We start from the raw sequence: 23,724 nt of genomic DNA, 5'->3' as shown, positions 1-23,724 counted from the left end.
CATTTAGAGATATGAAGATAAGCCCAGAGGGAAGGGGTCCTTTACCATGGTCCCACCCCTCGGGGAACCGCAGAGGGGTGGGAGTGGGGGGTATGATGGTCTCATTTTATAGCCCTCCTATGCTCTTCATTGTTCTTAATATGCACTGTATTACTTCTATAATTAAACTTTTTCATATAAAAGTCTTAAAGAATCAGGTTGGTGAGATGGCTCAGCAGAAAAAAGGAACCTGCCACCAAGCCTCACAACATAAGTTCAATCCCCCAAGACCCAGAGAACATGGAGGAAGAGAGGTCTGAAAGCATGTAAGAGCCACAGATAGGGAGGTGTGCTGTGAGACGCTGTCTTCTGGACTCTGCACAGCCATTGTACTCATGAACTCACTGCAGCTTTAGTTACCTGCAGAAGGAAAAGCCAACAAGGTCAGACAGCATCCCATCAGGCAGCACTGGTTAGTCTCAGTGAGTTACAGGGGCCGAAAAAGCCGGGAGAGATGAATTGGAGGTGTCTGAAGGGAACAGAAGGGGGAAATCGAAGTGGGCACGATCAAGATAGATTGATTGTATACGTGTATGAAATTGTCAAAGAATGAATCAAAGGTAATCTTTTTGGGAAAAGGAGCAAGAGCCAGAGAGTGAGTCATCAAGGTTGGGAGGGGGATCCTGGCTGAGAAAGAAAACTCAGCATCAACCTCTGGCCTCCACAAGCGCCTCCACACATGTCCCCACACTCAAACTAACACACACAAAAAGAATTTTTAAAGGAACTGATACTATTACTTATCTGGGGCAGGCGGTGGGCAAAAACAACGTAAGAGTAAGAAAATAGGGAGAAGGGCTGTGAAATGCTGTCTTCTGGCTCCCAGCAATTGATCTACATGTGACTGGGCCTATCCACAATCACGGACTGGGAGGTACCTAGGGGGCCCTCAGCCTTCCCGCTGAACAGTGGGCTGCTGATGGATTCTGGAGGAGGGACCATCATTTTCTGCAGTCCTGTACCAACTGAGGAGCTCATCAGGTGTCAGTGGACTGTTCCAAACCCTCTGTTACATGGTGATAATTCTGATTAAACTTAGTAGATAGCATTTAAAAAAAAAAAAAAGGCCAGAGAGATACCTCAACAGGTAAACTTTTTTGTGGTTAAAAACCTAAAGACCTGAATTGAAACCTGGGACTCACATGGTGGAAAGAGAGGACTGAGTCCCTCAAGTTACCCTCTGACTTCCACATACATTGTGGAATGCATATGTCTACCCACATACACATACAATAAATAAGTAAATAATGTAAAAAGTTAATAAAGAACATGAATGTAGGAAGACTTGTTGAGAAAGGGAAATTAATCATAGGAAGGCATGTTGTCCATGTATGAAATTATCAAGGAGCAGACTCAATAAAAAGCTTTTTTTCAAAGAAAGAGATCATTGTTTATAACTCAGAAAGTGCCTTTGCTAGATTTTAAATAATAATAATAGCAGCTACCTTAGTGAGTGTATGAGTAAAGCCCTTAACATGATGTCAGGGCACAGAAAGGAAGCTGAGTGGGTACTCGGTCTTCAGTACCTGCTCAGCATGTGCAATGGAAGGTCAGGAGCTGTACAGCAAACTCCTGTCTTGAAGAAAGAAAGAAAAGCAAAGGCCCTCACAGATCTTGTTACTAAGATGGCTCCATCCTGCTGCTCAGAGCCAAGGGAACCATAAAAGAAGACAGAGTCTGAGTGTTCCCACGTCTTCCTGCCTCAGCTGGTGAGGTTATGCGTTAGGAAGGCGCCCTCATTGTGGAGACTCTTTGAACAGGGAATATACACAGGTTTTTCTCACAGAACCCACAGGACATGCCAGAGTCCCCTTGCTCATCCTTGTGGGAAGGCTGTGAGGCCCAGATTTCCTCAGACAACTGAGGCAGATCGGGGCTTCTGCCTGGAACATTTTGAACATTGCCAAGTGACGTGGAGCAGGCGGGCCCCGGGGCCCCTCTACACTTCCTGTGTGGGGTCCAGACACCTGCCTTCCCTGCCTCTTCTGGTGCTTCTTCAGAAATGGTAAGTCTCTCCTGGTAAAGTGCCCTGCTTTCCATCCTACGCTTGCAAGCAGTGATCCAGAGTCTTTACAGGCAGCCAGCATGTTGAAAACTTCCTCTGGTTTCCTTTTCAGAAGTAATGAGCTGGCTCTCTCCGCCATCTTAGTAGAGTTCTGAGAAGGATGCAGTGGAACGCTTTCTGCAGAATATTGGTCCTCGGCCTCCTAATAGGTAAGTACGCGGGAATGAAGAAGGGTGGTGCTTTTCCAGGCCATTGCAAGGCTCACAGCCTTGCCTGGTGCGGCTGGTGCTTCACGGACTAAAAGGTTCTAGGAACTGTTGGTGATGCCGTTAGGAAGGGGGAAGGGGGGGGATGTGGCTCAGGTGCTCCGAAGACAGTTCAGGAGTCAGGCAAAGGAAACCAGTTGGGTTGATCATATCTACTGAGGGAAGGGGTCTGTCTGTTATCGAGAATGAATCCATTTGTCTGTAAACTCAGCAGTGCTTAAGGGAATGAGCAGGAGTAGCTCCGCTTGATTTTGGGGAGAGGTAAGAGGTAGACCCGGGCCCTGCCCAGCTTAGTATCATTGAGACAAACCCTTTTCGATTTCCAGTCTTTTGAAAGTGACCGTGAGATTCCAATTCATCTAGTCCTTTTTCTGAAGCAAGGTGGGATATAAATTGATAAAGAGCTGAGAGATCTCGTGTGAGATAAATAATGCAAGCGTGTGCACAAAAGCCATTTGCTAAGTGTGTGTGCACTGTGTGAAGAGAGGACTTTACACAGGTTAACCAATTTGATTCTTACTTCTTCCTTGGAAGGTGGTCCAGCCCCTGACTTACAGATGAAGTTGTCACTGCAGGATGATAAATAGTCAGTTAAACCCAGCAGTTGGTCTGGGAAACCAGGGATGTCTGCCTACAAGGCCTGTGCTTGGAAGAATTGCACTTTGTGAGCCAAAATGGCTCATGAGAGTTTTCTGTCAAAGACCTAGAAAATACTGTGTTACCAGAGCTGGGCTCCTCTCTCAGAGCCACAGCATTGTGCCTCCATTTCCTGCTTCATCTTGAGTTTCTCAAGCATGAGTATACACACATCTTCACTAGGGGTGCTGGGTGAGGGGGCTGGCTGCTTGTAACACAGAGGCTCATGGTGCAGTCTAGATTGGCTATTCTTAAACTCAACATCCTTCGGCCCTAGCCTCTCGAGTTCTGGGATTACAAGCTTGTGCCATCATCTCCCTCAACATTCGATATTTCTAAAAAGCTTTTATGTTTATTAATCTGTGACTGGTCCAAGGAACATACTTTAAGTTTCAAGGGAGAGAATAGAACTCTTGCATGGAACAGCCAGGCCTTTTCTTAGAGGTCTATGATATAAATTGTACTCTCTCTTCAATTAAAGAGATGATAGTGATAGATAGATAGATAGATAGATAGATAGATGGATGGATGGATGGATGGATAGATGGATGGATAGATGGATGGATGGATGGATGGATGGATGGATGGATAGATAGATAGATAGATAGATAGATAGATAGATAGATAGATAGATGGATGGATGGATGGATGGATGGATAGATAGATAGATGGATAGATAGATAGATAGGAACACATAAATAAAAAAGAAAAGAGGAAAAGCCTCTGAGAAGGTTCAGTGGGTGAAGGTGCCTCCCACCAAGGCTGACAACCTGGCTTTCATCCCTAGGTCCCCCATGTGGAAGGCGAGAACTGAATCTTATAAGCTGCCCTCTGACCTCCACACATGTGCTGTACCATGCATATGCTCACATACCTACACACAAAATAAGTGAATGTAAACAAATATAATGAAGGGAAGAATAAAGAGAAAAGGGGGGCAAGAATACTAAAGACTTAAGCACCCCAGTAACTAACGCTCCTTGTCTGCTCTGGGGATGGGAGAACACCTCACCCTACACAGAGGCTGTTCATAAACAAAAACTCACAGGCAGTGCTGGGAAAACTGGTCACCATAACAGACACAAGTCAATGTTGAGCGAGGGGGCCCAGGAGAGCCCGGATGCACAGGCTCTAGCTGAGGAGTAGTCTGGGTTTCAAATATTCCCACCCCTGTCTCAAGCAGAAAACAAATGGAAAATTTGAGCTGTCCAGCTCTCAGGAGCCAGAGGCAGAAAGAGTCCCGGACACCTGTAGCCACCAAGGGCTTGTTTTTCCTCTGAAGTCGGAGAACAGTTTCCACAATGGAGAGTCTGCTGCCACGCTCATTTGCTGTTTCCTGAGCCGCCCAGAAAGGAGCCTCAGCGCGTTTAACTTCTGCTTGCCAGGGCTTCGCACTTTGTGTCTAATGCTGGTTGTCTCCCTGTTCAGCGTCCTCCCGAATTGGCTGGGAACCCCTGCCTCTACCCTGCAGTAAACATCCTTTACTGGTGTAGAGAAACGGCTGATCTGAGGGTGGGTGGAAAGGACTTTAGGTGCCAGCAACAGGAAAACAGGAACACAATCTTTTTGTTTAGCATTTCAAGCATTCACAGCCCTTACTAACTCATTTTTTTTTTATTGTTTGTTTTCTAGTTGGCACTCGGCAGGACGGTAAGATATGATTTCTTTCTTTGCTATGAAATTATGCCAGGATTCTTGATTCAGCCGTCACACGAAATAACAAGGTTCCAGTCTATAACTGATGGGCGACCCATGCAATTTTAATGGAACTGGGTCACTGTATCTTTTCTGTGTGTACATACACAGAAACTTACCATTGCGTCGTGATTGCCTGTTCAGTGTAATTACATGCTGCAGAGGTTTGTAGGCTAGGCACAACACTCTACAATATATAGTCTAGGTGAACATTGGGCACAACACTCTACAGTATATAGTCTAGGTGAACATTGGGCACAACACTCTACAGTATATAGTCTAGGTGAACAGTGGGCACAACACTCTACAGTATATAGTCTAGGTGAACAGTGGGCACAACACTCTACAATATATAGTCTTGTTGAAAGTGGGCTCTGCTATCTAGGTTTGTATACCTGTGTGCTATGACATTCATTCAATGACCAAGTCACTTAAGGATGCATTTCTCAGAATTAACTGTGTTTAGTGTGCAATTTTCCAAGGCTTCTCATAGACAAACCACAGGCAACAGTCAGAGAGATTTTTCTCCTCCTTTGCCTCATAGATGTCCCAGTTTAGGGAACAAAGAGACTGCAGAAAATGATGAACAACTTAAAACTGTTAAAAAAGTTTACAGTAGAGCTGGGAAGGTGACTCAGTTGGTAAAATGTTTTCCCAACAAGAATGAGGACCTGAGTTCTATTTCTAAAACACACATTAAAAAAGCCAAGCACTCTGGGTGGTGATAGCACACGCCTTTAATCCAGCACTTGGGAGGCAGAGGCAGGCGGATCTCTGTGAGTTCGAGGCCAGCCTGGTCTACAGAGGGAGAGCTAGGACAGGCACCAAAACTACACAGAGAAATCCTGTCTCAACAAACAAACAAACAAAAAGCCAAGCACAATCCAAGCCCTGGGGAGGCGGAGACAGGAGGATCCCTGGGGCTTATTGGCCAGTCAGTCTAGCCAAGTCATCAAGTTCCAGGTTCAGTGAGACACCTTGTCTCAAAAGCAAGAAGATGGAGAGCTATTGCAGAAGGCACCCAATGTCTGCCTCTACACACACACACACACACACACACACACACACACACACACACAGGGCATGCACGCACACATGCAGGGACACTAACGTATACACATACACAAAAAGTTAAAAGTACCAATGGTTTTCATTCTTCTGCTTTTCCTATTTGATGTGGGGTTGGTAGAGGATGTGAGGTTGGCCTGAATGCATGTATAGGGTGACCCTGGTTAAGTTTTGGAGTGGCATTTGGGTGCACATTCATAATCATGTGCTTGGATAGTCTGAATGGGGGTGTCTATGTGTGCACTAGCCGGAACTTTACTTTCTCAGTCAGAACAATAGAGTCAAGACTGTCCCAATCCTGTTTAGTCAGCACCTCCAAACTGAGAGAAGCAACACTGTATTCAAAAGCAACAACTGTGCCAGGCTCTGTACCCATCAATGTATAGCCAGTGTCCATGGCAGCCATTTTGTGCATAGCCAACAGATACAGAATGTATAATGTAAGACTCCAAACATCTTGTCATATACAGCCAAAGAAAGCTCAAGCCCAGTTGTGCTCTTAAGACTGAGGGGAGGGTCCCAACCCACAGGAGCAGGCTGGATCTTAGTCGCTGATAAGAATATAACTAACAGCTCTTACTGCTTCCCTTTCAGATACCGTGAACTCTGGTAAGAGGATTCACTCGACACGGCCTCTTCTAAGATGTGGAACAAACTAATCAGATGACGCCATGGGAGTCGTAGTAATGGGAACCAGAGCTAGTACTGGGAGACTGGGGTCATCTGTCTGAGATGTGTCTGGTTTGGTACTAGCTTCCATGTCTGGTTAGAGCCATGCATGTATGCTTCCCTAAGCATGGTGCTCGGGAAAGGCGCACAGGTGGTTGTGGGTCAGACGGACCCTCCATTTCTTTTTGTGTGAGTTCCTTGCGGGCTGAGACAGAATATCATTTACCTGTCCTTGGTGCCTGGCCCATAGTGGGTGCTCAATGACGTGTGTTTGAGTGAATAAATGAACAGAATATTAACATTTTGCTAGTCCTTTGTCCTCAAGAAGCCAATTGTCTTTAAGAGACACAAATATTTGATGCTGCAGTGTGCTGCATGCAATAGGTAGGTACAAAGAAAAAAATGAAGTATGAAAAGAATGGCAAACTCGGCAAAGCGTAGCTGAGGAAGCCTGGGGGGTTGGTTCCTGAGCTCAGTTTTCAAAGGTTTCACTTGTACAAACTTGAACATTTATTCTTCTATTCAAGGACAGAGGATGCTTGAGGCAGAGGAGACAAAATCTAACCCTGAGACTTGTTTAAATCCTGATTCAGTTCCCTACTTGGGTGTTAATGGATAGCTTCTTAATACCTGTGCTATTTGATCATTGTGTGTAAAATGGAAATAACCTGTAGCATTGCTTTTTAGACTTCATGATTGATTCATTTAAGATACTCACAATAGTACCTGCTGGTCAGAAGTCAGTGGGTAGCAGTTAGCTATTCCATAGACACTCATTGTTTGTAGAGAGTAAACGTTGAAGGTTTGGGGCAGAGGTAGAGTGATGGCTTGGCAGTTAAGACCACTTGCTACTCTTTCAGAGGACCAAAGTTCAGTTCCCAGCACCCAGTTCCAGGGAATCCAGCCTTTTCTTCTGGCCTCTGTGAGCACCCACACGTATGTGTGCATACTAACAAGCAAACATACACATAAAGTTTCTTTTAAATCTTTTTAAAAGAGATTAAATGAGTGTGGTGGTACACACCTTTAATCCCAGCACTCTGGAGGTAGAGGCAGATGGAGCTCTGTGAGTTGGAAGCCAGCCTAGTCTACATAGCAAGTTTCAGGTCAACCAAGGCTACATACATAGTGAGACCCTGTCTCAGGGAGAGAGAGATTGGGGAGATCTATATCTTGGAAAGTAGACACAGACAGATCTGGATAGTACTTGAATAGAAGAATAAATGTTAAAGTTTGTTGAGCATATATGTTCTAGCTGTTGCCCTAAATTAGGGGGGAAAGGCTTAGAAATAGTCTAATCAATGAGGAATAAACAAATTATAGGAAATTCAATTTCTTAACCATTGTGAAATGGCATAGATATGTGTAAGAATGGATGTGTACAAACTCTTTTGTACATGTGTACAACATATCTGTCTCCAAACATGGACATCCAGCCCTTGTAAATCAACATTCTGATGTTGAATTTGAACCAACAAGGTTGTAAGCAATTTTTACATGTATTCCAGACAAACCTCCTAAACATAGTATAATGTCTGTTTACTTTTAGTTTATCTTATTTATGATTTCTGATTCACATAAACTTTCTAGGAAACATCAATGGTAAAAAATTATTAAGTCAAAGTAGTCCTCTGTTATGATTATACCCAGCTCCCGGCTGCTGGCTGGGGAGCAGGTCATGTGAAGTCCCAGCTGTTGGTTAAGCAGCTGCACTTAGCAGTGGCCAGGCTGACAGAGGAGAGTGCTGGATGTATCCATCGCGGAAGAATCAGTGCGCCATAGTTACCTTTCTAGAGCTTTATTGAGAGAGAGAGGGAGGAAAGGAGGGAGGGAGGGAGGGAGAGAAAAAGAGAGAGAGAGAGAGAGAGAGAGAGAGAGAGAGAGAGAGCAGAAAAAAGGGAGAACACAGAGAGGGCATGCCCGCTTTTTAGGCTGGGACACCATCGCGCCGGCTGGTGATGTAATTAGGGACACAATCCTTACACCAGCCAGATGGCTGTTGAGCAGCTGGGTCAGAACTCAACTGTTTTCTGTGGTAGCAGGATCCCAGGAAGGAAGGGAGGGAAGAAAGCAGCATTTTTCATGAGCGTCTGCTATATGTGTCCACTTTCACCTTCAGGATCCTTTTATCCTTTCAAAACTCTCTGAAGTGGCCATTTTATCTCCATTTCCCTGATGAGGAGGCTTGAGGCTGGGAGCCATGGTGCACGCCTGTAATCCCAGCACTCAAGAGACTGAGGCAGGAAGGTTGAAAATGTGAGGCCAGACCAGGTGACATAGCAAGACTTTGTCTTAAATAATAAAGTTTTTTTTTTTAAAGTGGAACACTGGGGCTCGGAGAAGTTAAGGACTTGTTCCTGCTCATACAGCCTGGTCATCCCCAGGAACACCTGTGTCTTAGCACTAGCCACCTCCATTTTCTCTCTTCTAGCTCAGATTCTGTCCTGTCAGGGCTCTGGCAAATCCCAGCAGCATCCAGGATCCAGCCACAAGTCTTCCAGAAGGGCCACCGGCCCACCTCTTAGGGCAACGATGCCTGTTACAGGGAGTGTGGGTTTTATGAGTAGATTTCTGTTGCCCACAGCTGTGGCTCCTCCCTCCAGCCAAACAGCAGAGAGTTCATTACACTCAGAGATAATCTAAAGCCAAGTCACTCCTTACAGAAAGAGCCATCATCCTCTTAATATGTGCAGAGTGTCTTGGGTCACTCAGAGGCGATATGGAGGAAAGTGTGCTAAGTAGGACGTTTGATCTTGACTACAAGCAGCTCCATTAGCTTTAAGGGAGAACATCAGAGGCTGAGGATGTGGCTTAGTTGGCAGAGTGCCTGCCTGGCATGCACAAAGCCCTGGATTCAATCCCCAGCACCACATTAACAGTTCATGGTGGTGTGTACCTAGAATCCCAGAGCTCGGGAGTTCAAGGCAGGAGGATGAGAAGTTGAAGATCAACCTCGACTTCATAACAAATATGTGGCCAGCCTTGACTGCATGAGACTTGTCTCAAAACAAAAAGAGAAAAATCATGGGAAACATATAGGCCCAAGAGTCAGTCATTCAAATACATGGAGGTCTTTATCGCTAGGACCCTGTGACAGCTAGCCGTAAGATGATTCTGCTGAATGAGGAGAACAGCCCAAGAATTTTCTATCCTTTGACTAACTAGTGTCCATAGTTCTGGCTTGGGAGCGCATGTGCCTGTATTTTGAATGTGAAGTATCTGGATTATGCATGAGCATATTTTGAGGGCTTAATCCAGACCTCACCTCTAGGGTTTACAGGTCTTGGGGTGTTGGTACTTACAACTGCTAGAATATTTTTATCTTAAATGGAAGTATAAACCAGGATTATTTTCTTACTATTCTTTCCCTTTTTTTCATTTGCAGATAATGAGGAGCAAAAATGTGAGTCTACGGTGTTTTATTTATGCCCCATCAGAAGACACAGGCAATGGGTGGGGGAGGAGACAGACTGAGAGAGAACGGTGCCAAGAACCAAGAGTCTCCTGTTATGTTCCCAACGTCTGTTTTAGAAAGACATCAAATGAGGATTTTCGTGGGCTTTTCTTTACTTCCAACTTCCCCGTCCCAGCTCCCTGTGTGACTGCCTACACTCTGAAGCCACCTTCCAGAAGGTTCTCTGCCCCTCCATCTATACACACACACCCTCTCCCAAGTTATCTATTCAGGATACTTCCCTCTGCCAAGCAAACCTCAACCCCAGTGATAAAAGTCTCCTGTACCTCTTACAGTACCAATTTGCCATTGTGACATTGTCTTGTATTTCCCTTCCAACCTCCTTCCTTTCCCCCTTTTCCTCAGATTATAAAGTCTCCATCTCAGGAACCAGGATAGAAGTGACATGCCCTCTAGAGAGTGATTTGATTTCTTGGGAAAAAAAGGACCAAAAATTACGAAATGAGAATGAGAAGACCCTGGTGCTGGAGGACTTTTCGGAAACCGAGGACAGCGGCTACTATGTCTGCTACATAGAAAACTCACCGAAAGATGCTTACCTCTACCTGAAAGCAAGAGGTAACTTGGACTCCTCTCCAAACAGCCTTCTCAAGAACCCCCCAAGCCTGCCACAGTCCCTGTCATCTCAGATCTCCTCCTGCACTCTGTCCCTCTCCCAGGGGCCACACAGTATCAGTATTTTCTGAAAAACAGATTAAACAGTGGTCTGGGATTGTCTGGGTAACTTCAGTTCGTACCAGGTATAAAAGAGCAAGTTCCCTCAGAGGCAGACTTGGGTCACTTGCCTTGTAACATACTCAGAATCAAGGTTCACCAGCACCAGAGATACATTTCACTAGGAGGACTTGCAGAGAGACTCAATGCCACTACCTAAAAGTCCTAAACCAAGGTACCACAATAGAAAATAATGAGAGCTGCATTTATCTAGTACTGTTTTCGGTCTGGGGTGGGGGGTGGGGGGTCGTTGTTGTTCATTGTTTTGGTTTTGTTGTTGTTGTTTATACTTGTTTGTTTTTGTTTTTCTGGGACAGAGTTTCTCTGTGTTGCCCTGGCTGTCCTGGAACTCACTCTGTAGACCAGGCTGGCCTTATACTCACAGAGATCTACCTGCCTCTGCCTCCCGAGTGCTGGGATTAAAGGCGTGTGCTGTCACTACCTGGCTAAGTCGTGTATTTCTAATCTCTACACATGCCTGAATTATCCAAGGGCCTGGGGCACACTAGGCAAGCTCTATACCACTGAACTCTGCCCCCAAGGTCAATATCGTGGGATCCTTTCCTGCTCTCCCCACATCAGCCATATAGGTTAAGCACATTTTTTTAATTCCCATCTAGTTGATGAGAAAACCAAGTGGGCTGAAAATCCCCACAAGTGATGAGTGACGGAGCTGAGACTGTTTGTCTCCAGAGCCTGTGACTGTGATCAGCCATGTTGCCTGTCGTTCTCACCAGACACTGTTGCAGCCAGGGCTCTTCTCCCACATCCAGCTGTTTTCCTTGTTGGGTCACGTCTCTCCTCCTCCCACCCCTGCCCCCTGCAGTGTGTGAGAACTGCATGGAGGTGGACCTGACAGCAGTAGCCGTCATCATCGTCGCTGACGTCTGCATCACTCTGGGCTTGCTGATGGTAGTTTATTACTGGAGCAAGACTAGGAAGGCCAAGGCCAAGCCTATGACCCGAGGGACCGGTGCTGCGGGCAGGCCCCGAGGTAAAACCATAGAGCTGGGTCAAGGGAGATTGGGCCTGGAACCAGGATGGACAAGTCTGCAGCAGATTCCAAACAGCTTCTCTAGCACATCCTCTGTGATACCAAGGTCCCTTCAGAGGGCTCCTGATTCAAGATCATTACTCCCTCCACCCTAAAAAAAATCTCTGAAAACCAACGCTGACCAACCAATGCAGTGGGCTTCCTCAGATGCCCAGCAGTACTCTGCAGGAAGCAGATTCGACCCCCCAAACTGTGGGCAGAGAGATCTCAGGATGTTAGTCCCCACCTCTTCTCCCTTCCTCCTGCAGAAAGAATGGGAGGACCTGAGCTAGAGCAAAGTCACGATGAAGGGACCAGTGTGGAGGCCTTAGGGATGGGGTGAAGGGAAGAAAAAAGAAAGGGTTGCTGGGTGGGAAAAGGAGATGAGAAGAAAGGACAGAGAGGATTGACCTCCCTTAGGTTGGATCCCCTAGCAGCCATCTTTACGGTAAGACTGATGTTCAGCTTAGAAGCAATGTTTTCCTCCTCTCTCCTCTGCAGGGCAAAACAAGGAGCGGCCACCACCTGTTCCCAACCCAGACTATGAGGTAATGGGATATAGTGGGCGGGAAGTTGGAGGGGGCTCCTTCTAGAGAGGAGTCTGCATGGGACTATCCATCTCATCTGCCAGACACTTCAAGCTGCTCATCGGGTCTCCCAGGACAGGCCGCCCGTGTGCCTTCTCTGCCCTCTTCATGTTATAGCGGGACTATCTCAAAGACCGCTTTGGCCTCCACAACCATGTAAAGGCAGGGGACCAGAGAAGGGGAGATACATATTTTTCTCTCACTTGTTGGTTGACTGAGGTTAATGCAAATGCTAACCTGATAGATAAGAAGGGTGTTCCAGCAGCATGTCAGTGCAGTCAACCAGGCATCAAAATAGGGCAGTGCTTGATTAGTAAATAGTCCCTAGTTTTCCTCCATCATGCACACTCACACACACATGCACATACACCCCACACACACATGTATACCACACACACACATGTACATACACACACATGTACAACACACACACACATACACACACACACACACACACACACACACACACACACACACACACACACCACATGCATGCACAGTCAGGCACCACAGCTCCCCTCCCACCAGGCTGCCATTTGATTTGCCAACCGAAGAGTTAATACCTGGCACCAGGACTGTCTTCATTGTGACCATGCACTGACAATTGTTAAAGATTTTCTCTATCCCACTGAACAAATTGAACAAAATCTGAGCATCAAGAATGGGGGATCTAGTGTTCCCTTGGTGACTCCAGCTAACCTTGACAGAAGTGCTGGAGGCACATCTTTACGGTCTCCCTTGCTGGGTCAGGGAAGCTGAGGCTTCCAGAAGGCTCCGATCTATGCCAAGTCACAACTGGACTCCTCCTGATTCCAAGCCCAGAGGTCTTACCCTGCACTGCAGCCGACACTCCAATGCCTTCCTTCCTTCAAAGCTCCTTCCTCCAACCTTTAGCCCAACCTTTAGCCCTTCCTTCCTGTTCCACCTTTAGCCCATCCGCAAAGGCCAGCGGGACCTGTATTCTGGCCTGAACCAGAGAGCAGTCTGACAGATGGGAAAGACACCGGCCCCCATGGACCCAGATCCAGCCCTCTGAGCACCATGCTATTCCTTGTCCTCTGGACAAATTGTGGACCCCACAGGATTGATCTTCAGCCTTCTGGTGAACACACATCCTGGAACCTTGCCTCTGCTTCCTCTCCTGCTGCCTCTGCTAGTATCCAGTACTAGAACATTGTTGCCTCAGTATCCTCTGAAACATCATGAATGCTCAGGCCCTCAGCCAGCCATCTTGTCGGGATGCTTATTCCAGCCACTCACTCTTTGCCAACTCCTTCCTTCTGCACAGATGTTATCTTTGCTGTCAATCCCCCCACTTCCCTGCATATAAATTGGCCCTTTTCCCCAGCCCTTTCCTATAGCTTTCTGTTTTTCCACCTCTGTGTTTTACACCCTTCCCTGGGGATGGGCTCAGTGATCATTGGCAGAGGTCCTGGACCGGCACCTGCCGTGAGCTCCTCTTCATGGTTCATCTTAAATCCTTGGATAGTCATCTGCGTCCATGAATATACCAGACTCCTCTCTGCTAATGGAAAAGCAGTAAACTGTATTGGCTAGAAAAGTTACTGTCTCTTTTTTTCTGGAAGGTCCTCAGAAGCAGCCTGTGTCCTAAGGCAATTCAGACTCTCCCCAAGGACTCAGTGCAGCACTTGCCTATTGGAGAGGGTGGGCACTAGCAGCCCTCACATTCATCAAATCATCAAAGGTGCTGAGTGATGGGTGGTCCCCGATGGAGTGGTCAGTCCATAAAATGAATGAGACAGATGGGACTGAAAGGCAGGTGGTGATACCAGAAAAGAAGGGAGGGAGCAGAGGGGGTTGGGGCTGAGACAAGGCTTCCACCAGCTGCCAGGAAACTGCTGAACAGAACAGAGGGAAGTGGAAAAAAGCCTCACAGTGCAGCTCGCTCCTGCCTGGGAGGCAGCTGCCTGAAGCCCCAGATGTGGTGGTTATGTAGCAGGATGTGGGTTGTGCTGGGAGTGAGGGCAAGAGAGATACAGCGGCAGCCAGAAACCAGACATGGGAGGCCATCAGTGAGAGGGTTTGGATCTCTATCTCCCACACACTCAGCTTGCAGGAGAGAGGAATCCAGAGCCCAAGCAAGCTGTCCTAAGCCAGCTCAAACCAGCAGGCTCTCTTCTCTCACTTTCTGCCCTCAGACACATCCCTGTGACTTCAGGACTATTCATTAGATGACGTCTGGCCTCTGTGACTCATAGCCCTCCACATACTGTTCACACTCAGCCCCGGACTTGTGGCTACAGCTACTATTTGTTGGTCTCCACTGATATGTCACTTTTTTCTCTCTGGGCATCAAGTTTATGTTAAAAGGAGCCTTGGGGATTTTGCCCATCACCAGTGGTTATTGAGTATGCAGGCTCAGAGATGGGAGATTTGTCCAGCATATATTTGATTGTGTCCAGTCATGGACATTCATAGCTCAGCATGGCATAAGCATTAGCAGTTGGTGTTTACTGAGGATTTACTATGCTCCACAAATTGTTATTAGCTGTGTATGTGTTATCTCACTTAATCCTCATAGAGACTCCACAAGATAGTCAGATGCTTTCATCTTCCATCTACATGGGCTCAGAGAGGTTAAGTCATCTATCCTCAAACTCACAGAGACCCTTGTGCCTCTGCTTCCCGAGTGCTGGGATTAAAAGTGTGCACTGCCAGCCAAGTGATGGTGGTGCGTGCCTTTAGTCACAACACTCAGGAGGCAGAGGCAGATGGATCTCTGAGTTTGAGGCCAGCCTGGTCTACAGAGTGAGTTCCAGGATAGCACAGAGGATTACACAGAGAAACCCTGTCTTGAAAAACAAAGACAAAAACGAACAAAAAATGTGCCCTGCTTCTAACTCCAGCTCTCTGACACCTACCCACTATGACTGTGACCACGAGCGATGCTCCTTCTCCTACCATATGTCTCTGGAAAAATGGAGGAGGTGGAGATGGAGCGGAAATCCAGAGTCCATTTTCTACCTGGAGTGGAGGCAAAATATTATAGGATGAAGGCAGATGCTGTGTCAAGGAAGACAGGTAGACCAGTCTAAACCAGACAGTGTAAACCACAGCTCCTGCTCCAGCTAGAACAACAGTTTGTTCTGGAGCCTGCAAATGGCTCAACAGGTAAAGGTGCTTGCCACCAAGCCTGAAGACCTGATTTTGATCCCCAGAACCTAAATGGTAGAAGGAGAAAACCAACTTACATAAATTGTACTCTCACTTTTAATCCCACTGGGTGAGAAAAAGATCACTACCACAATTTTTGAGCCAATTTTGAAGCAAGTATTATTAAATACTGACCAGGTCCATGTATACTGGCCAGGTCTATACCCAGAATTATACGGCCCCAAATTACATTAGTCAGAGGCTTGTAAAAGCAGAGCCTATAAGGATACATACTTCCCAACTTCATCTAATCAAGGACAAGCATACATCTGGACATACTTCTTGCTTGTGTACCTCTTGCCTACATGTCATCAAGCACATAGTATGCAGTTGGGGCAACCAAGCTTGTTTACAGAAGCAAAAACACAGGGCTTGTTAACTTACTTGAACAACATCCTCCAGCATTCCAGGAAGTTATCTGAAAATTTGGCAAATGGGGCTTACAGGTTAGAGGCATTTTTGCTTTATAGATCTCTTAAGCAGAGTAATTTAAACTTAAAGCATAACATTAGCCTTCACATCCCATGCTTGAGTTGTATCCTGAGTCAAATCCTGTTCATATTAGAATCTAGTAACCATCAGTTTTATGGCACCAAGATGGGAATTTATGTATCTAGTTGTCTTAGTTAGGGTTTCTATTACTACAAAGAGATACCATGACCACTGCAACTCTCATTAAAGAAAACATTTAATTGGGGCGTGTTTATACTTCAGGGGTTTAGTCCATTATCATGGTGGGAATCATGGCAGCATGCAGACAGACATGGGGCTAGAGAAGGAGCTGAGGGATCTACATCTTGATCCACAGGCAACAGGAAGTGAACTATATACCACACTGAACATAGCTTAAGCAAAGGAGACCTCAAAGCCCACCTCCACATTGACCTACTTCCTCCAACAAGGCCACACCTCCTGATAGTGACACTCCATCTTCTTTCAAACCACCACACTAGTTAAGGCATTAATGATGCAAGGTTATTTATAATTAGCAGAAACGGGAGAGCCAAGGGATCGTCTGCAATGGCTGACCTCAGAGTTACTATCTAGGAGAAACCCGAAAACGAGAATGGAAACCAGTCATTTATCTCATCTTTGGTTCTTTTTTGTCTGTAATTTTTTTATTCAGTACAGCCTGATGACCTCTAATGATTCCCCAGTGGTTCATGTAGAAACAACATTTTTTTTTTTGTTAAGGCCATACAATAACCTCCTTATTTTACATAGGGCAGGTCAAGTGTCCTATCATATTGTGGGACTGTTTCACCTAATTAAGTACCTGTTGATAGACCTGGGTCTATTTGGTTTTACAGGTACCTTTCCTGGTATTCCATTAGGCACTATAGGTAGCCATTTTGTCCTTATGCCAGGGAGTTTCCTTTTGACCAAACACTCTAGCCTTTTATAGAGGATAAGGGTGACATACTCTCTTCTGTAACTACTTCCTACTAATTAGGACATCATTGTCAGGGCCCAGGAAGGCTGGAATGCTAGTCAAAGGCTGGGAGGAGATTCAGGCAATGAACAATCATCAGAAGCATCTGGTTCACTGACCCAGCTGAAGAGACAGGGAGCAATCACATCAGCTATCCTGGTTCACATAGTCCAGGGCTCATAGCCATTTGGAGTAGTTTGTAGTCCACAGCTGATTCCTGGATGGTGTCTGGCAGCTGAGTGGAAATCTGATGGGACAGGTATAGAGTAGGGACAGAAGTTTACTACAGTTCATAATCTGTACTAAAATCCACATTATTGAAAAAATAGCTAATAGGTGTCTGTAAAATATCTAGAATAGACTCATGCCTTCAAGTCATAGCAAAAACTATGGCTTTGGGTTAAGAAGCATGAACATTCTCTTCTCTGTCCAGGGGACTAGACATATAGATTGGACAGAGATGCTTTTAGCCTGAGGAGAAACACATTTACATTTATAGTTAGAAGACAACCAAAGGAAATTTAAAATCTTGAGCTTGTGACTGATGATGGCAGCCAGTGCTTTACAAGCTTATCAGAACTCCATTGATCAATGTTAAAACTCTGAACTTTTGAGATCTCATTATCACAATAGCATAGGGAGAAGAAAAGAAATCTAAAATATTTCTCATTTTTTTTCATATACCTTAAATCACTTTCTTAGACCTTTAGAACTTATTTAAGCTTGAAACCTTTCTTTCTGCCTAATCATTTACCATGAGACCCAAATAGTTGATTGCTGAGAGCAATAATTGCAAAGCAAGTCCTTTTAAATAAAGGAATAATAAAAAAGTTGCATCTGGCAGGGCAGTTGTGGTGCATGCCTTTAATTCCAGCACTTGAGAGGCAGAGGCAGGTGGATCTCTGTGAATTTGAGACCAGTGAGGTCCAGGACAGACAAGGCTACACTGAGAAACCCTGTCTCAAATAACAAGCAAAAAAAAAAAAAAAAGTTATATCTGAAACCGGTTATCAGGCAAACCTGGGAGTTCTAAAGATAGCAAGACCTGATTTTTATATATGAAATGAACTGACAAAGTAGCTGCAGCCTTGAGAAAGGAGCTGGTTGCCCATCGCTGCCAAACTGACAATACTACAGTATTGTCATCAACACCATCAGAGATCTGAGAAGGATAAATTATAGCAGAGAGTATGGCACCTGTATCAATTAAAATGACAGAGACTTATAAGCTACCTGGACAATTACCCTACTAGGTTTCCATAGTCTCGACAGCTTTGTTGGGGGACAGAAGTCATAGGTCTTTGGCGAGCACATAGAACAGCATTATATATTCAGCTGCTGCACAGGACAGCATAGGCCTTCAGCTGCCAGACACAGAATGTCTGAGAGATTTTCCTGTGGATGAGGAACTTGGGAAAACTGTCCTACCTTGACTTAGGAAGAGTAGGGCAGTCAACCGAATGCTGTCCACAGTTTGTGCAGGGCCCTGGGAACAGGTGAGGCATGGGGCAGTTTCATCCAGTGGTTAGTGTCACCACAATCCAGGTCTGTGCCCCATCTGTCTTCCTTGGAGATCTTAGGATCACTGCTAAGAGCTAGCATTTCTGTACACCCCAGGAAGCTTTCTCCATTAAACATTTTAGATGCCATATTCAGCAGATCTCTGAAGAGTGTGAGAACCAGTAAGTATTTTAAACAAACTTTCCTTGTTTTTAGTTGTTTGCTTTAGGCTTAACCTTGAAAATATATGTAGGAGGCTAATGCAATTAATTACATTACTTAGTGTGACTACAAATATAGTTCAGAATACATGAAAGAATTTGATCATTTATAAGGTGACTGAGTATTAACTTCCATGTCTTAATCATCTCTAATAGATTCTAGTAAGTTAATAGCTTTTGTCATTAGATCTGCATTTTTATCCTGGTTAGGTTTAGCCTTAAAAAAAATAACAGTTTTTTAATTGAAACCCTTTTAGTATCAAAATAAAACTTTAAATCATAAATATAGTCCATAAAGAGACTGGCAATTTTACTTTCCTGGTCCTTTCATTGATGCACCATTATAGAATATCACAGTTTCTTATTTGATTCAGTTTATCAAAGTATCTAAAGCTTAACAAAGTTAGCAAAGACAAGGAGGCTAGACATATTTTCTTCAGTCAGTCTCTATTGGCTAAGGAGAGACATTCCATAGGTCTTTGACGGGCTGCTTAGGTCTGTCTTGCTGCATCATACTAGGAACACCCCGGCTTCTGATGTCTAGTCTTCGGTGCTCATAGCTATGGACCTCTCTTTAGCCTTTTATTTACTTATTTTTTAAGATTACACATCAATGAATACATCATAATATAAAATTTTATAAACTTAAAATGTCCCGTAGCCTTATAAATTTAAAGTAAATATCCAATTTTTAAAATGTAAATGTTTTGTAAAACTCTAAAATATCCTTTAAAACAGTCTAAAATCTCTCAACTGTGGGCTCCTACAATATCAAAAAATAAATCAAGTACCTTTTTTACTTTGAGAGGGAAGAAACAGGGTGCAATCACAATCTGAACAAAGCAAAATCAAAGTCCACATAATAGGCTTAGAAATCATGAGATAAGGTTTTTATCTTAGAAAAAGTTTTAGGCAGTTAAATGAAAACAGTAGTCTAATTTTTTGATTGTTTTGCTTTGCTCTCTCTTCCCTGTCACAAAATCAGGTGGCTTGCCTGATAAAGGACAGAGAGGAAACTTTTAAATAAGCATACTTGGGTCTAGAGAAGGGAGAGCCATAACCTAACTCCAGAGCCAACTTGTCAACAAAGTAGAATAACATAAAACAACTGTAATATCATCCACATCAAAAGACTTTTGAATCCCTGCTAAATTGAATCCAGGGGCCAGAAGACTCAGAGATAAGGAATACTGAGCCCTGGCCATCAAAGCAGCCATGGCATGCAGCAACAGGATGCCAGTGGCTGGTGGTGGCAGCAACAGTCAAAAAAAAAAAAAAAAAAAAAGCCTAAGTTCTAAACACAGAACACAGAAAGCTCACACACTCAAAGGAGACAAGTCAGAAACAAAACATGCGGTGGCCACCATCATTCCCACATTCAACTGAGCCTAACTTATTCCCATCTCAACTCCCGTGTTTGCAACAAAGACCAGACAGACAAGACACAGAACCAGACCAAGAACCTCAAGTAGGGAGATGCGACGTCTCACTTTTTGCCCTGGATAGGAGAGTATTTGGGTCCCATAGAATCCCTTCTTATTCCAAATTGGGATCCCAGCAGAGCCAGCTGTCACAGACTGTTACTATGACCTTCCTACCAAGGGAGGCCTCCGTAGATCCTTGTTGCTTTTCTCAGAGTGGCAGTTTGAGATGATGGTCTGTAAAACCAAAAGCACGCCTCGGAGCCTTGGAAGGTCTCGAAGTGCTCACTTCTGAGGTGGCCCCTCAGACCTGGAGTCCCAGAGTAAGGGTCCCGCTTTAGAATTTGGATGAACGGTTTGATCTCACTGGGGCCTCAAGAAAATGTTAATCCTACTGGGTGAGAATAAAACCACTACCATAATTTTGAGCCAAGTTTGAAGCAAGTTTTATTAAATACTGGCCAGGTCTATACTCAGGATTCCTAGAATGTGGCCCCAAATTACATTAGTCAGGGGCTTATAACGCAAAGCCCTCAAGGCTACATACTTCCTACTCTCATCCAGTCAAGGGCAAGCATACATCCTGACTACTTCCTGTCTGTGTACCTCCTACCTACGTGTAATCAAGCACATCTTGTACGGTTGGGCAACCATGCTTGTTTACAGAAGCAAAAATACAGGACTTGTTATCTTCCGTGAACAACATCCCCAGCCTTCCAGGAAGTTGTCTGTCCAAGGGCAAATAGGACTTAGAGGTTGGACAAAGTTTTGTTTTATAGTTCTCTTAAGCACAGTATTGTAAACTTACAGCATAATGTTAGCCCTCACAAGACCCCCACATGTGTACCATGAAGTGCATCCACACACACACACACACACACACACACACACACACACACACACACTCACACACACACACACACTCACACACATACATACCACACACACACACACACACACACACATACATACCACACACACACACACACACACACACACACACACACACACACACACATTTCTTCAAATGGAAAGGGAAAACAGGAGAGGACCTGGAGAGACAGCTCAGTAGTAAAGAGTACTTACTGCTCTATCGGGGTATCTGAAGCCTATCCCAGCATCCTGTGAAGTCTCTTACAACCACATGAAACTTGCTGCAAAGGATCTGAAAGCCCCTTCTGCCTCCTTGGGCCCCTACACACATGCAGCATACACACCTGCTTCTGGGGCCCTGCACAAACTGTTCACACTGTTGGGTTGACTGCCCTACTCTGCCTAAGTCAAGGTAGGCCAGCTTTTCCAAGTTCCCCATTCACAGGAAAATCTCTCAGACTTCTTTTAAAATGAAAAAAAATAAATAAATAAAAATAAAAGAGAAATCACTTATCCCGATCCACATATGAGTGCCTCACCTGTGAACCCTGATCCAGGTTTGCCCTGCACGTCATGTTCCACTCTGGGAACTGTGTGTGGGTGGGTATGTGCATTCATGGCATGAAGGCCAGAGCAGGACATCAAGTGTCGTCCTCTCTCACCCACCAGGTTGCCTTAAGAGAGGCTGGCCAGACAGCTCTCAGGGTCCACCTGTCTCTCTGCCATAGTCATGCTCAGCCTTTCAAACTGATGCTAGGGATTTGAACTCAGGTTCTCAGGCTTGCAGAGCAAGCCCTCTTAACCACCATCTCCCCAACCCTGGTATTTGTTATTATTCCTTTGTAGTCACAAAACAAAAAAAGTAATGAATGAATGCATTTTCCAAATGCATTGGTGGGAGCAGCAAGTACACGAGCTACAACAAAGGAATTTCTAGATTTCTGACTCGATCTGATGACATTCTTAGCTTTGGGGTTGGAGGAAGCTACTGGGCTATTGACGGCCTGAGATAACTGTGATGCTAGTTCTGCAACATTCCAACTCTTCACAGTCACAGAGCACTCAGCAGTCTGCACAGTCTTCAACATAGATACGCCTTCTTCAGGGCATACCACTTCACAAGGACAGTGGGCTGTAGATTAAGTGGGATTCAGGGGACAGGAAGAACGTACCTTACCTTATAGGGGACCAGGGAATTACAGTAGGTGCAATGTGTAGGTGGGACACAGTGGGAAGGAGGAATGTGGACTACAGGGAAGACAAGAAGAAGGTGAGTAACAAGAATTGAATTTGCCTTCCTGTTTGGGGCATTAAAATATGAGACAGACAGATTAAAACTATAACGTGTAAGAAGTTGGGCAGTAGGCAATAATAGACAGTGTCCCTGAGATAGGAAACAAAGCGAACCCTGAGAAAGAGCTTCCCTGCTGTGGCACAGGGAGAGAGAACAAAGGCCAGAGTCCAGAGACCTCCGAGAAGCAAGCGGGCAGAGACAGAAGGCAAGGCTTCTGGTGTTTTAGGAGAGCATAGGCGTCCAAAGACCTGAAGAGGAGGCCTCCCATCTTCAGCTGAAGACTGAGCACCAGACACAGAGTACAGAAGGAGCTACTTGGAAGGATCTAGAGGAAGGTTTGTGGCCACCAGGGCTGGAAATAGTTGCTACAACTTCATACAACAAAGCGCTGGGAAGAGCTGGAGGCTCCGTGGCAGAAGAGCCCAACACTAGCTCAGGAGCCTCTCTAGGGCCTAAGGTGCCAATCCCACTCCGGAGGGCTCCGTCCTCAGCACCTAAGGCTCTTACAAAGGCTCCACCTGCTAATGCCATCGTCTGAACTGGGGGACAACCAAAGATGAAGTAAGGCTGAGTTTAGCAGTACATTCCAGTAATCTCAATATTCGGGAGGGAGAGGCAGGAGGATTGCTGCAAGTTTAAGGCCAGCCTAGACCATGGGCAAGCTCCAAACCAGCCACAGAAAGAGAGCTTGTCTCAAACAAATAAATAAGTAAATAATGGGAGGGGTACAGCTATGCAAGTCCACAACAGTATGACAACTTTAAGGTCAATAAATTTCACAGCCTAGATTAAACTGATACATTCCTTGAATAATACAATATAATGAAGGAATATTTCAGGGCTTCTAACATTTTTTTCTACTTAAGGCCTCCTTTTGCTTAAGAATGTTTTACATGACCCTGCTAAACAGATACATAAAATAGGAGTACAAATCGATATTTACCAACAATGAATCATGTTTTTATTTTAAAACAAGTTTTGGGAGCCAACAGGATGACTCAGCTTGTAAAATAGTGTACCTCTGAGTCTGAAGATAGATTCCCCCAGTACCCACATGGTGGAAGGGAAGAACCAACTCCTGAAAGTTGTCCTCTGACCGCTACATGTGCGCGTGGCATGTGCAAATATTTTTTCAATTACAAAAATTAAAACAATTCTGTGTGTGTGTGTGTGTGTGTGTGTGTTACCATTTATTAGGGTCTGGAGAGATGAGTCAGTGATTAAGAACACTTACTGCTTTTACAGAGAAACTGAGTTTGGCTCCCAGCACCCTCTTCAAGCAACCCATTAACTCCAGTCTGGGAGATCAAACGCCCTCTTCTGACCCCTGATGGTACTGCATTCATGCACACATTCAAACCCCCACACAGACACACACACACTTAATTAAAAATAAAGATGTATTTATCTTAAGATGAAAGATGAATATGCTTGTTGATTTCTAAATAAAGAACTAAATCTTGGCTGAATATTTTTTGTTTGTTTGTTTGTTTGTTTTGAGACAGGGTTTCTCTGTGTAGCTTTGGAGCCTTTACTGGAACTCACTCTGTAGCTCAGGTTGGCCTCGAATTCACAGAGATCTGCCTGCCTCTGCCTCCTGAGTGCTGGGATTAAAGGCACTG

General features: G+C 45.0%; 1 protein-coding gene across 1 annotated transcript; it reads left to right on the top strand.

The window, feature by feature from the left end:
• The first annotated feature begins 1,996 nt into the window (after positions 1–1,996).
• Cd3e (CD3e molecule) lies at positions 1,997–13,694 on the top strand. The gene is made up of 9 exons (XM_036194232.1): positions 1,997–2,044; positions 2,157–2,253; positions 4,579–4,596; positions 6,304–6,318; positions 9,764–9,781; positions 10,199–10,411; positions 11,394–11,561; positions 12,102–12,148; positions 13,119–13,694. Exons 2-9 carry the CDS (start codon positions 2,205–2,207, stop codon positions 13,173–13,175), a joined length of 585 nt encoding a protein of 194 aa, XP_036050125.1. The 5' UTR covers positions 1,997–2,044; positions 2,157–2,204; the 3' UTR covers positions 13,176–13,694.
• The last annotated feature ends 10,030 nt before the right edge of the window (positions 13,695–23,724 follow it).

Source organism: Onychomys torridus, chromosome 7, assembly GCF_903995425.1.
Source record: "Onychomys torridus chromosome 7, mOncTor1.1, whole genome shotgun sequence".
In the NCBI taxonomy this organism is placed as follows: domain Eukaryota; kingdom Metazoa; phylum Chordata; class Mammalia; order Rodentia; family Cricetidae; genus Onychomys; species Onychomys torridus.
The sequence above is the reverse complement of the archived record's forward strand: the minus strand, read 5'-3'. Positions and strand labels throughout refer to the sequence as shown.